The sequence below is a fragment of the Rhinatrema bivittatum genome, chromosome 14 (assembly GCF_901001135.1).
Source record: "Rhinatrema bivittatum chromosome 14, aRhiBiv1.1, whole genome shotgun sequence".
Taxonomy (NCBI): Eukaryota; Metazoa; Chordata; class Amphibia; order Gymnophiona; family Rhinatrematidae; genus Rhinatrema; species Rhinatrema bivittatum.
In genome coordinates, this window is record NC_042628.1 from 81900301 (window position 1) to 81915187 (window position 14887).

General features: G+C 44.0%; 1 protein-coding gene across 2 annotated transcripts in view; it reads left to right on the forward strand.

Annotated features, from left to right (window-relative positions):
• LOC115075917 (alpha-tectorin-like) overlaps positions 1 to 14887 on the forward strand; it is a 160805-nt gene that overhangs the window by 85665 nt on the left and 60253 nt on the right. For both annotated transcript variants that reach the window (XM_029576867.1, XM_029576868.1), the window contains exon 15: positions 10381 to 10773. In XM_029576867.1, the coding sequence (XP_029432727.1) occupies positions 10381 to 10773 (393 nt within the window). The remainder of the gene's footprint in view (positions 1 to 10380; positions 10774 to 14887) is intronic.

Genomic DNA, 14887 nt, shown 5'->3' on the forward strand with positions numbered 1-14887 from the left:
CAATGCCTTGTTGACCCGCTTGAGATCCAGAATAGGGCGGAATGTGCCCTCCTTTTTGGGAACGATGAAATAGATGGAATAACGGCCTGTGCGTTGTTCGGCGGGCGGTACTGGCACTATGGCTCCCATCGCCTGCAACCGCTGCAGGGTTTGAGCAATCCGCTGTTGTTTTACCAGAGAACCGCTGGGAGAGATAAGGAAGAAATCGCGCCGGGGCCGTGCAAAATCTAAGGCGTATCCGTGAGTTATAATGTCGAGGACCCATTGGTCGGTGGTAATTGCGGCCCATTCCTCCCGAAAGTAAGAGAGTCGTCCTCCGACCTCTGGGACGGAGGAATGGACCTGCGTCCCTTCATTGAGCCGCCTTAGAGGTGGCGAAGGTATGAGACGCCCCTGTGCGGGCTGGCCTTCTACCACGCAAGGAAGGAGTCCATGCTTGGGAACGCGTAGACGGCTGTCTTGAAGCGTAAGAGGAACCCCTCCCCGATCGAAAACGGCGCTGCCCGCGAAATCGCCCGCGAAAGTTACCCGAAGTACGAAAAAATCTCGGCTTGTCCTCTGGCAACTTGAACACCTTATTCTCCCCCAAAGATCGAATAAGGTCTTCTAACTCGGTGCCAAATAATAGTTTGCCCCGAAAAGGAAAGGAACCGAGTTGGGCCTTGGAGGAAGAGTCTGCTGCCCAGTGACGCAGCCAGAGTAACCGCCGTGCGGACACTGCTGAAGACATAGACCATGCCGAAGTGCGGAGGAGATCATAGAAGGCATCCGCGGCGTAGGCCACCGCGGATTCTATGCGGTTTGCTTGCTCAGCTTCCCCCGGAGGCAGATCCTGAGATGTCAACAACTGTTGTACCCAGCGAAGGGTAGCCCTTTGTACCATACGGCCGCCCGTACTCCCAATGCTGAAACCTCAAAGATTCGCTTAAGCAACATCTCCAACTTCCGATCTTGAAGATCCTTAAGGGCCGTACCCCCAGTTACGGGGATGGTGGTATGTTTTGCCATGGCAGTGACCGCCGAATCCACCTTTGGCACCCTAAGGAGCTCCAAAGAATCAGCAGGGAGTGGGTAAAGCTTATCCATAGCGCGGCTGACTCAGAGTAGCCTCCGGATTATCCCATTCCTTGGATACAAGCTGAAACAGTTTATTGTGAAAAGGAAAAGCATGTGAGGGTGTGCAAGCCCGTCTAACTCAAAATCCCCTGGCTGGGAATTCGTTTCAATCTGGGGTACCGGAATTCTTAGTTCTTGAAGAACATGAATGATCAAGGGATCTAATTCTTCTTTATGAAATAACCGAAGAATGAAACCCTTCAACTGGGTCAGCTGGGTCCGTACCCCCCACCTCCATACCAGAATCCGGAACGGGTGGGTCCGGTGAAATAGGGTCCGGAGCTATATGCCGTAAAGGTTTAGGAGGAGGAGGGTCTGGATTTGGATCCCCTCCCAAGTTAGTAGAAATTTTGCCACATTTATCTGGGGCAGGAGCACCCTGCTCCCATTCAGCTTCGGCCTCCATATAGGCCTTATGGAGCAAAAGAACAAATTGTGAGGTAAATGGATGAGGTCTTTTTAAAGAACCTCCCTTGGCTCCCATAGGTGGCAAATCTAGAAGCCCCGATAAACCGCGGGGTCTGTGGGGGCTAAGGTCCGGTGGGGACAGCGGTGGGAGGTCCTCTCCCTCCTCCGACGAAACGGCATCGCAATCAGGCACTTCTAAAATGGCCGCCGAATTTTCCCTCATACCGGCAGCGAGGACTGCCGCGTTTTGCCCGACGCTGCCTGAGCCCCAAGTCGCGGTGAGGGAGAGCTCCCGGCCACGGCTGGCCCCCGCGAGGAGCCCTCACCCCCGGGAAGGCACCGGGAGCAAAGGCCCTCGCGGGAGAGCCGGCGGCCCGGCTCCCCACATGCAGTACAAACTGACCCTCTGGGCATTTTTTTTTTTTTTAAGAAGAAAAAACGGCGCGAAAAGGGGCCGGGTGACAAGCCACCCCTTCCGGAGACCACAGTGAGTAAGGCAGGCAGAGTAAAAATAAATTACCTCGTTTTTTTTTGTTTTTTTTTTTTTAAACGTGTATAGCGCTGCTACCGGCAGCTATGAAAAACCTCACAATTCAATTATACAATGAAGCCTGCAGAGGGTGTAGCATACCCATCTGACTAACTTCTCCGAGGAATTAAACTTCTCAGGAGGCGGAGAGGGAGAGTGACCGGCCCACCGATTAATTCTCCCCTCCTCTCACTGGGCAGGGCAGAGAGAAACTCCGGGAAAAGGCTGTAGGGCAGTGCCCTGCCTTGCCTGCTACTGCTCCTATTAACAGTGTTAAACTAGGCCTGTAATTAAATTGATCCAGTCACAGGATTCCTCAGAAAATAACAGTGTTAAACTAGGCCTGTAATTAAATTGATCCAGTCACAGGATTCCTCAGAAAATCGTAAGTCAAACCTGATAGGGAAAACCCCCTCCCAATTTACAGGAGATCAGGACCGCAGGTTATGCTCTCTCATCTGCTGGAGTCAGAGATATACTGAAGGATCGCAGGGGGCGCACCAGGGTATATGAGTGGTGCCTTTTCAGTTTCTCTCTGACTCCATCTGCTGGACGGGAGGCATAACCCAGCAGTCTGGACTGATCCTGGTACGTACAGGGAACAGGAATTACACCTCTCTTCCCTACTGCTTGACTATCCTAATAGTTTTAACATCTGACTTAAATCTCCCCACTATAATTTAAACCCATTAGTGTTGATGGGGAAGAGCCAATCCCTCATCTCTGTGCATTTTCAGTAGGGCACCTAACTGTACTGTACTCAGGCGCTTTCCAGCCTGCACAAATGCAACCAATTTTCAAAATGAGGTAATCACGTCCCATGCTCCATATTTATTTTGTTCTCTTGTATTTATAGAGGACTCCTTATTTACATTGTACACTTGTATATAATTATCCTCATCTATCTCTTTTATTTCTTATAGTCCCAGTTCATGAACCCTTGTTAATTGTAACTGCTTCTCTTCTCCATGTTTATTTATGTTTTTGGTTATATTTTTGCACCCCTGTTTTCTGTAAACCGACATGATGAGAACGAGTTCTTGAATGCCGGTATAAAAAAACCTTAAATAAATAAATAAATAAAAATAAATGTTCAAGTTCTGGCTTGGTACATGTGTGTACACTGACATAGTGTTAAAAGATGGCATGAAGTACACAGGCTTAATTGCATGCTTATGACATGTACAAATGTGAAATGCACATGCAAAGCTTCCAACTATTCTTCCCCCTCCCCTCCTGAAACGGCTTTCAAAATGTGCCTTTTTAATGTGGCTAAAAGAAGACTCTTACTTTCAGGAAGCAGAAAATCTGCGAGGAGGCCCTCTAACAGGCAATTATTGCGGTTTCCAGATCAGTTTTTGTCTGGCAATTGCTATTTATACTTTATGGTGTCTTTATTCTGTATTTGGTGAGGGTCTGCCTGTGATCTCAGATGTGTTCTGCTAGCGTGTAGTTTCTGCGTAGGAATCTATTGCAGCTTGCCTTGTTTTGTTTTTCTAATAGAAGGCATATTGGGGTTATAGGGCTCAGTGAAACCAGTTACCAGTTGCTAATAGGACACTGTCTCCTATCCCATGATTTTTAGAGAGTAATTATAACAGCGCAGTTAGGGCTGCATGTAGAAAGTACACACAGCCTGAATTTTCAAAGCCTCCTTAGGCGTGTTCATCCACTTTGAAAATCAGAGTATGCAGAGTGCCCACTGTGACCCATGCCCTTACATCTGCTCATTAACTAGTGCAAATGTGTCTAAGTAGATTCATGCACACGCTGCCCCTGCCTAAACTCTGCCCCTGCACACACAGAATTACTTCTAAAGATAGGAACATAAATAATGTTACTTATGGGGATAAGTCGCTCTATATCTTACATAGGCGGAAGAGTTGTACTTTTCAGATTATCCAGCTAACTGACTTAAGCAGATTATTAGCACTTTTAAGACATATCCAGCTAAATAGCTGCTACTTAGCTGGATAAGTCTGATATTATCTGGATGAGTGATGGCAAAGCCAAAACGTAGCTGGATAAGTGGTGTGCAACTACGATACCTGCATATTTTTGCTTGTAACTTTAAAAATGTACGCATGGAGATTTTATTTGCACAATTTACATGCATTTAACCCCTGTGAGTTGGATTTTCTGCCTGTAAATTGGGAGATTTTCTAAAGAGTGTACAGCAATGAAATTACCAGTGTTACTAATTTGTCTACCAGGTCACCCAGTCCATCTGCAGATCATCGAGATACTTCTGGCTCGTCAGGTTCAACTCTTCCATTTCACCCAGACCCTTTCACTTTTAAGACCTTTGTGATCATTACTCCAGATAAATAATAGGCATAAAGCACACATAAATCTGTTATAAAATAGCAACTTATGCATGTAAATGTCGGGCCCACCTGAGACCACTCTGCGCCTGCTCCTTTTTTTAGATGCATAGATTTACTCGTGCATCCTTTATGTACATGTGTACGTTGTAGGTTTCTAAAATAGCATGTGCACAAGTATATGCAATTTATGCATGTATATGTTGATTTTTATGTATGCAATTTTTAAAAATTCAGCTTTAAGTCTACTTGGCTAATAACACTCCAGGACCTTGTCCAAACCTTTTTTAAACCAGATACTGCATAAGAAAGGGATGCTTTGAGTATTGAGCGTTCTGTCCAGCCTTGGAATAGGTTTCCAGAGGAAGGCTTCACTAAATGACCTGAGCAGTCTTTCAGGAAGATTTTTAATTCATTTATCTTTAAGGTATATTTCAGTGGCAGCCCTTCGTCAGTATGGGCATGATCACTACTGTGCCCCTTGACAAAGTGCTGCTGCTGAGTTCAGGACTGTCAGAGTTTTCTGAATGTATCTAAGATGTCCTTAAGATACATTCAGACGTCTAAGCCCCTGTCCTGCTTTTTCAAGCATTTACCACTGTCCTCTACAACCATCAAAAATCTGAAAACATACTTTTATGCATGCATAAACCAGGTTTTATGTGTGTTAGGGTAATTCTTTTTAAAATTCAGCCCTTAAATTTCATGAGGTCTGTCATGGGGGACTTTGTCAAATGCCTTCTGAAAAACATAAATATACTATAATCAACCAGCTCACCTTTATCTACAAGTTTATTTACACCCTCATAAGGCAAGATTTCCCTTTGCTAAAACCTTGTTGGCTCTTCCCCATTAAGCTATAGTTATCTATATGGCCAGTGATTTTGGTTTTAAAGAATAAATTCTGCCATTTAAGAACATAAGAACATAAGAAAATGCCATACTGGGTCAGACCAAGGGTCCATCAAGCCCAGCATCCCGTTTCCAACAGTGGCCAATCCAGGCCACAAGAACCTGGAAAGTACCCAAAAACTAAGTCTATTCCATGTAACCATTGCTAATGGCAGTGGCTATTCTCTGAGTGAACTTAATAGCAGGTAATGGACTTCTCCTCCAAGAACTTATCCAATCCTTTTTTAAACACAGCTATACTAACTGCACGAACCACATTCGCTGGCAACAAATTCTAGAGTTTAATTGTGCGTTGAGTAAAAAAGAACTTTCTCCGATTAGTTTTAAATGTGCCCCATGCTAACTTCATGGAGTGTCCCCTAGTCCTTCTACTATCCGAAAGAGTAAATAACCGATTCACATCTACCCGTTCTAGACCTCTCATGATTTTAAACACCTCTATGATATCCCCCCTCAGTCGTCTCTTCTCCAAGCTGAAAAGTCCTAACCTCTTTAGTCTTTCTTCATAGGGGAGTTGTTCCATTCCCCTTATCATTTTGGTAGCCCTTCTCTGTACCTTCTCCATCGCAATTATATCTTTTTTGAGATGCGGCGACCAGAATTGTACACATTATTCAAGGTGCGGTCTCACCATGGAGCGATACAGAGGCATTATGACATTTTCCGTTTTATTCATCATTCCTTTTCTAATAATTCCCAACATTCTGTTTGCTTTTTTGACTGCCGCAGCACACTGAACCGACGATTTCAATGTGTTATCCACTATGACACCTAGATCTCTTTCTTGGGTTGTAGCACCTAATATGGAACCCAACATCGTGTAATTATAGCATGGGTTATTTTTCCCTATATGCATCACCTTGCACTTATCCACATTAAATTTCATCTGCCATTTGGATGCCCAATTTTCCAGTCTCACAAGGTCTTCCTGCAATTTATCACAATCTGCTTGTGATTTAACTACTCTGCACAATTTTGTGTCATCTGCAAATCTGATTATCTCACTCGTCGTATTTCTTTCCAGATCATTTATAAATATATTGAACAGTAAGGGTCCCAATACAGATCCCTGAGGCACTCCACTGTCCACTCCCTTCCACTGAGAAAATTGCCCATTTAATCCTACTCTCTGTTTCCTGTGTTTTAGCCAGTTTGCAATCCACGAAAGGACATCGCCACCTATCCCATGACTTTTTACTTTTCCTAGAAGCCTCTCATGAGGAACTTTGTCAAACGCCTTCTGAAAATCCAAGTATACTATATCTACCGGTTCACCTTTATCCACATGTTTATTAACTCCTTCAAAAAAGTGAAGCAGATTTGTGAGGCAAGACTTGCCCTGGGTAAAGCCATGCTGACTTTGTTCCATTAAACCATGTCTTTCTATATGTTCTGTGATTTTGATGTTTAGAACACTTTCCACTATTTTTCCTGGCACTGAAATCAGGCTAACCGGTCTGTAGTTTCCCGGATCGCCCCTGGAGCCCTTTTTAAATATTGGGGTTACATTTGCTATCCTCCAGTCTTCAGGTACAATGGATGATTTTAATGATAAGTTACAAATTTTTACTAATAGGTCTGAAATTTCATTTTTTAGTTCCTTCAGAACTCTGGGGTGTATACCATCCGGTCCAGGTGATTTACTACTCTTCAGTTTGTCAATCAGGCCTACCACATCTTCTAGGTTCACCGTGATTTGATTCAGTCCATCTGAATCATTACCCATGAAAACCTTCTCCATTACGGGTACCTCCCCAACATCCTCTTCAGTAAACACCGAAGCAAAGAAATCATTTAATCTTTCCGCGATGGCCTTATCTTCTCTAAGTGCCCCTTTAACCCCTCGATCATCTAACGGTCCAACTGACTCCCTCACAGGCTTTCTGCTTCGGATATATTTAAAAAAGTTTTTACTGTGAGTTTTTGCCTCTACAGCCAACTTCTTTTCAAATTCTCTCTTAGCCTGTCTTATCAATGTCTTACATTTAACTTGCCAATGTTTATGCTTTATCCTATTTTCTTCTGTTGGATCCTTCTTCCAATTTTTGAATGAAGATCTTTTGGCTAAAATAGCTTCTTTCACCTCCCCTTTTAACCATGCCGGTAATCGTTTTGCCTTCTTTCCACCTTTCTTAATGTGTGGAATACATCTGGACTGTGCTTCTAGAATGGTATTTTTAACAATGACCACGCCTCTTGGACATTTTTTACTTTTGTAGCTGCTCCTTTCAGTTTTTTTTCTAACAATTTTTCTCATTTTATCAAAGTTTCCCTTTTGAAAGTTTAGCACGAGAGCCTTGGATTTGCACACTGTTCCTTTTCCAGTCATTAAATCAAATTTGATCATATTATGATCACTATTGCCAAGTGGCCCCACCACCGTTACCTCTCTCACCAAGTCCTGTGCTCCACTGAGAATTAGATCTAAAATTGCTCCCTCTCTCGTCGGTTCCTGAACCAATTGCTCCATAAAGCTATCATTTATTCCATCCAGGAACGTTATCTCTCTAGCGTGACCCGATGATACATTTACCCAGTCTATATTGGGGTAATTGAAGTCTACACACTATAAACAGTTATAATGAAGCACAACGAGTGCAAATCTCACTATCAAGACGTTGTGTAATAATATTTTTTATTTTTTAATTTTTCTTAAAGGTGCTATTATTGTTGTCTAAAGAGCCATCATAACACCTGCAGGCATACCAGCATATTTTGCTTGAAGGTTTTGCCACCTCAGGTCATTTTTAATCATTGGCCCCTGTCCTTTATTTTTCACCGATTTTTTGGGTTTTTTGTTTTTGTAAAATTCAATATCGGGGTAAATACGCTCGTTGAAGTTACACTCAATACAGTACATCCAACTGGATTAAATAAAGACATAGAATGGGTGCATTTCATGTAAATGTCACTTATTCAGCCGACTTCAGCCTGATTTCACACAGCTGCTGAATGAAAAATCATTCAATGCCAGCTTGATTTCACACAGCTGCCGAATGAAAAATCATTTAAAATCAGCGAGAATCTCGCGGCAACTCTGCTTGGACGCCAGAGAGAGAAACACGGCGGCAAGGTTGGGTGAGTGCATTACAGTTCTACTCAGTTCTACCCAGGTACGTGCCAATTTTAAATTACGAGCGTGCTACACAGTTTATCAAATAATAGTTGTTTGTCCTTCACAGAAGGCTAGAAGTAAGCCAACAACTGAGTAACGGGGCAATTTATCTCCAGAAATAAAAGCGGAGGATATTTGTTTCAGTCCCTGATGAAGCGGAGCGAAACGCGTGTCGGACTGGGCTTTAAATAAAAATTTCCGAGTAACTTCAACGAGCGTATTTACCCCGATATTGAATTTTACAAAAACAAAAAACCCAAAAAATCGGTGAAAAATAAAGGACAGGGGCCAATGATTAAAAATGACCTGAGGTGGCAAAACCTTCAAGCAAAATATGCTGGTATGCCTGCAGGTGTTATGATGGCTCTTTAGACAACAATAATAGCACCTTTAAGAAAAATAAAAAAATAAAAAATATTATTACACAACGTCTTGATAGTGGTAATTGAAGTCTCCCATTATTACTGCACTACCAATTTGGTTAGCTTGCCTAATTTCTCTTAGCATTTCACTGTCCATCTCACCATCTTGACCAGGTGGACGGTAGTATACCCCTATCACTGTAGTCTTCCCTGATACACAAGGGATTTCTACCCATAAAGATTCAATTTTGTATTTAGTCTCATGCAGGATGTTTATCCTGTTGGACTCTATGCCATCCCGGACATAAAGCGCCACACCTCCTCCCGACTGCTCCTCTCTGTCATTGCGATTATAATTTGTACCCCGGTATAGCACTGTCCCATTGGTTATCCTCTTTCCACCATGTCTCTGAGATGCCAATTAAGTCTATGTCATCATTTACTGCTAATCAGCAATCAGCACCAAAAATTGTTTTTTAGGGAAATTATACTAACTGTAATGAATTCACAATCAATTCCCCCTTTAGAAATGCTATTTATATCGATTCTATCAATTTTAGAAGTTTGCTAATTGCAAATCATTTCAATGATGCCGTGTTTTTATTGGGAGACAGTCAAGCCTAATGTGCTGACTCAACTGGCTACCCATATAACTAAGACAGAGAAAATTTTTAAAGGAGTAGAGGAGGGGTTTCATATGTTTGAGTTTAAAACCCCAACCAGGGTGAACTCAATTCATGTCTGCATAATCATGAACCAGACCTCCTCCATCCCCTCCATCTACTCCTTTAAAAATTTTCTCTGTCTTAGTTATATGGGTAGCCAGTTGAGTCAGCACATTAGGCTTGACTGTCTCCCAATAAAAACACGGCATCATTGAAATGATTTGCAATTAGCAAACTTCTAAAATTGATAGAATCGATATAAATAGCATTTCTAAAGGGGGAATTGATTGTGAATTCATCACTTACTGCTATACATTCTAATTCTCCGCTCTCTGCTGATATCAACATTGGGCTGTCTGGTCTACAGTTTCCCAGACCTGGAACCCTTTTAATTGCATTGGCCACCCTCCAGTCTACGGGAACCATGGCATCTCCCAACTCACGTGTGACTTCTGGCAGTGCTCATACAATAATAATGTGCAGGGAGTGTCCGGATCAAAGTCAGAATATGGGAACCTGAGTCGTCTGGGTGGGCTCAGGGTCTGGCAAACCACATCAGGTAGAGATGATTGAGCCCAGGAGAATCTCAAATCCATTGAAACCTCTGCCCTGCTTCAGACATAAAAGGGCATCTTTAGTGCTTGAGAAATGTCAGTCTGGTCCCATTCTTTTCTTAAGTGGATGATTTCCAGGTGTCCTCAGTCTGGCATCTTTTCCCAGAACTAAGTATGGTTGATTGTTATTGTTTCAATGTTCTATGTAAAAAAAACCCCGGTCTAACCTCCCAGACCAGGGCAACCTTCTCGTTACATGTAAACCGGATTGATTTGTATTGCATACAGGAATTCCGGTATATAAAAATTAAAAATAAATAAATAAATAAATAATAAAATAGTTTTCTCTTATTTGATGCCAGTAAATCCTTTGTGTGTTTGTCTCTCTCTCTCAGGTGGGGGACCTGCTCTGGCTCTCTGGCTGCACTCAGCGGTGTCGCTGTGACTCCTCCAGCACTTTCCGCTGTATCAGTGATGGCTGTAAGCAGGGCCAGCGGTGCACAGTGAACAATGGGAAGCTGGGCTGTCAGAGCTCCACAGCCGTCTGCACTGTGACCGGAGACCCTCACTATATCACCTTTGATGGAGCTATTGCCCATTTCCAGGGAACGTGCACCTATGAGGTCGTTCACACCTGCAACTCCACTTCAGAGTTGCCGTTCCGAGTGGTGGCTGAACACAGATACCAGAGGAGCACCAGAGTTTCTTTTGTATCCCGCGTGGACATCTGGATAAACAGTCACAATGTCACCGTGCACGTGGTCCTAAATGGGAAGGAAGCTGTGCAGGTGAGGAATGCCCTGGATGTCCAGACATTAGGCAGATGACCTTAGAAAACCTGCTCTAGTGACTCCACAGGATATTCACAATAAATATGAATGGGGTGAATCTGCACACATGAAAGATCCAATATGTGTGAATTCATCTAGTGCACATTCACTGTAGATATCCCAAAAACCCAATTGTCTGTGAGGTCATCAGGACGTTCTGAGTTAGAGACTGGTGCTAGACAGAGCAGTGGTCCCCAATCCTGTCTTAGAGGCACACCTAAATGGTCAGGTTTCCAGGATATTCATAGTAAAGATGTATAATCTATTTCCATATAATGTATTTCATGGATATTCATTGTGGCTCGTCAAAAATCCAATCTGGTTAGCTGTGCCAAAAGGACTGTTTTGGGAACCACTAGAGGAAAGCTAGAGGTCAGTATTCAAAGCTGGATGTTTAAGTAACTTAGGCCAGGATTCATCATTCTTCGCAGAATGATGAATCCTGAGAAAATGGGGGGCGGGCCTGCGAAAGCCTGCAGCCTTCGCACCATGGCGGTACAATTTCGGGGGCCACGGTGCGCCGGCTGCTGACTTTCGCACCGAATAGCTCCACCGAGAAAGGTGGTGCAATTCGGCGCGCTATTGCCGACGATAATGTTGGTTACATTATCGCCGGCAGCAGAGACACCGCCGACTCCTCCCTCCCCCTAATTTACATATCGCATGCGATAAGTCTTTAGAAAATAACCCCATTAGCCGTATAAGTTACGAGGTATATTCAGTGGCACAGCTAAGCCACTGAATACACGTGTATATATTCTCGCTTACGCCCGAATTTTAAAACCCCTGCGTGTGTAAAAGTCGGAGGTTATGTGTGTGGCTGGGCCCTGCGCTCGCTGTGTGCATTTTCAAAACGGCTCGGCCACTCCCGTAACCCCTGATACACGCAGACGTGCCGGGCTAAAGAAAAGGGGCGGGCTGGGATTGCGCCATTAGACGCTGTCCCGGGGAAGCACGCGCCAGCCTACGTCTGCTCCAGAGGAGCAGTAAGTATCAAATAAAAAAAATTGGGAGATAACTAGGATGGGTTTAGGGGTCGGGAAAAGATGGGAAGGGTAAGGTTAGGGTTAGGGAACTGGTCTAGGCCTGATCGCATCACTGTGGGTATTTTTAAAAAATCCGCCCCCCCCCCCCCCCCCCCGCGTGCAGAGGGAGCCACCTGCCTGCCATGTGCACGTGAACATGAAAATCCGGTGCTCATGTGTGCGTGGGAACTGTATTTTATAATGTGTGCGCCTTTTAAAATCGACCCCTTAGCCATACAAGTTATAACCACTGTTATAAACCCACTGCTTACTGTTCCTTGTATTAAGCCCCGGTCGGTCTCTTAAGACCAGGGCAGTTTGCCATTCTATGTAAACCGGACTGATTTGTATCCAATACAAGAATTTCGGTATATAACAATTATAAATAAATAAATAAATAACCAGCGCTTGGGAAAATGTAAACATTTGTATGAGTTTTCAATTCCTGGATGTTGCAGGATTACTCTTGGGATAAGCAGCTTATCATCTCTCTATCCTTTGGGATCCTGCCGGGAATATGTGACCTGGATTGACCACTGTTGGAAACAGGATATTGGGCTGGATGGACCTTTGGTCTCATCCAGTATAACAAATCTTATGTTCTATTTGAAATATTTATTCTTTGCATTAGTACTGGAATTTAAAGAAAGAAGTTATGCTATTCTGAAGTGGGTTTTTTTAGTGGGGGTACCAAATTACTAGGGGAGGGGGGCGCAAAATTACTTGCCTGCCCTGGGCGTCAACTTGTGTGTCTGGCTCTCCTGGGAGAAGGAGGAGGTGCTGGTGTTGGCACCTTGGAGCACTGAAAAGGGAAAAGGTGGCAAGAGCACTGCGCGGGCTGAAGGGGAAGAGGTCACCGGCCATCAAGAAGAAGGGTCAGAGCTATTTCAGGGCTGTGCAGCCAAAGAAGAAGAGGCCACAGGACCACAAGTAGAGGTATCAGAGCTTGCATTTGTGTACCTCCTTTTGTCACCCTGGTTAGTGCACACTGTGCAGGAGGAGCACTGGGAGCCTCTCTCTCCGCACCCTATCACTTTTTCTTTTCTGACTGTTATGCTATCTGCACAATGATCATATTCAAAATTTGCAGGCAGAACATCTTGTTTCTAATCTCACCAAGTCCACAACAGGAAATGCTGCTAACAAGCTGTCATGTAACTCCACAGTACCACTCCTAGTACCCACTCACGATAACCCTACGGCCACTTGGAGGGTCCTGTCAAGCATTGCACAAGCCTACCTGCACACGTGCTTCTACACTGGCAACCTTCCACCCATCAACTGGGTCTCTGCTTGCCTCGGGACAAGTTCCCTACTCACAAGCAATCACCTGGTGGTTTCTAGGGACACTGAGACCCCTCATGACCAAGAGTCAAACAGTACCTAGAATATACCCACAGACCAAATATACACAATATCAGGATCGTTAGTCAGTCCAAGACAGGCAGAGCTAATAAGTTTATTAAGAAAAGTAGGTACAGTGAACAGATAAAAGATTTAAACTGCAAATAGAAACAGGTAAAACAACAAGGATTATATAGCAAAAGTTAACTGAACACTTTTCACTATTGAGCTAGTGCCTGGGGAGGTCAGGAAAAAGCTGTCCACAGAAGCTGAACAGAATCTCAGCACAGAGATCTGCTCCCTCTGCACTCCCAGCCCAGACTGGAGAGTTCCAGAACCCTCAGGGCAAATTCTCTGTCTCCAGGGCCAATCAGGGCATGCAGTAGTAAGAGCCTTCCGGCCAATGGCACTGCAGGGTGTTTCAATATTGCATGAACTCAGGGATGCTGGGATGTGTATGCTGATCAAGCCACCTTCAATCAAAGCAGCATCCAAACCCTCTTCTTGAACTATAGTGCAGAGGTCAAACACCACCTGCAGGCCAGCACACAAAAATGGGACTCTGGGGAAAAATGTAACAGAGCAGAACAATAAACTACAAAGCATGCAAAACCCCTGTTTTGCCACACAAGTATTGAATGGCTGGTGATGCCAGTACCATAATAAAGATGAGTGCTGGGGAGGGACAGGTTTGAGCTGCTTCATTCATCTGAGGGAGGGTGGAGAGGTAGGAAGAGGTGGGGCAGATGCTGAGGTAAGGGAAGATACTGGCAGAAGAAGGACAGATGGGACATGGAAAGGAAGAGGCAGATTGTTGGAAGGTGGGGAAAGGATGCTGGGAAAGGAGTCAAGGGGAGATGGGGGGAATGGCAGTGGAAAGTGCTGAGGAAGGGAGAAGCAGTGGGAATGGATTAACACAGTAATGAAAGCAGATAAAGCCCAAATGGTGCATCCAGTCTGCCCAACAATTTGCATATGGTAGTAACTGCCGCTCCATGCAGAAATGTACACCATCAAGCATTTAGGGATCCATAGTGTTTGTGCCATTGCCTCTTCTCTTCATCACTACTTCTGGTAGGGCATTTCAGGTATCCACCCCTCTTCTTTTTTTTTTTTTTTTTTATTTAATGTTTATTGTACATATTATATATGAATAACAAACAGAAAACTGAAGATGAACTACAATAATGTTAACCAAAAGAATACATTCCATATGTTTAAGAAATGGTAGGCACTGAAATTATGCAATAAAATCTTATAACATCAACAGTATATCTCTTGCATTACTGGCAGGTTGAACACTCCTAAACTTTCAAAATAGGTAACAACTCACCAGCTGCGCACAGCATATCCCCCCCCATCCCTCGCCCCTCCCCCCCCTTCCCCCCCCCCAGCATGACTCCGTTATTCTATACTATTCAATTCACTTGCTATACAGATACCTGATATGCTGTCTATACTATAGTTATCCGAGGTTGATTTAGCCACTGTCTATATTTACGCCAAATTTGCGAAAACTTCCCATATGTCTTATGTAAGAACGCCGTAATTTCAGCCAAAGTGTAAACTTTCTTTAATTTATCTTGTACTCCCTCCAAGGAAGGGAGTTGATCTGCCCTCCATAATTGTGCCACATGTAGTCTGGCTGCTGTGAGAATGAAAGATACCAGGCGGTTGTCATAAGCTCCCAAAAGTGTGACCCC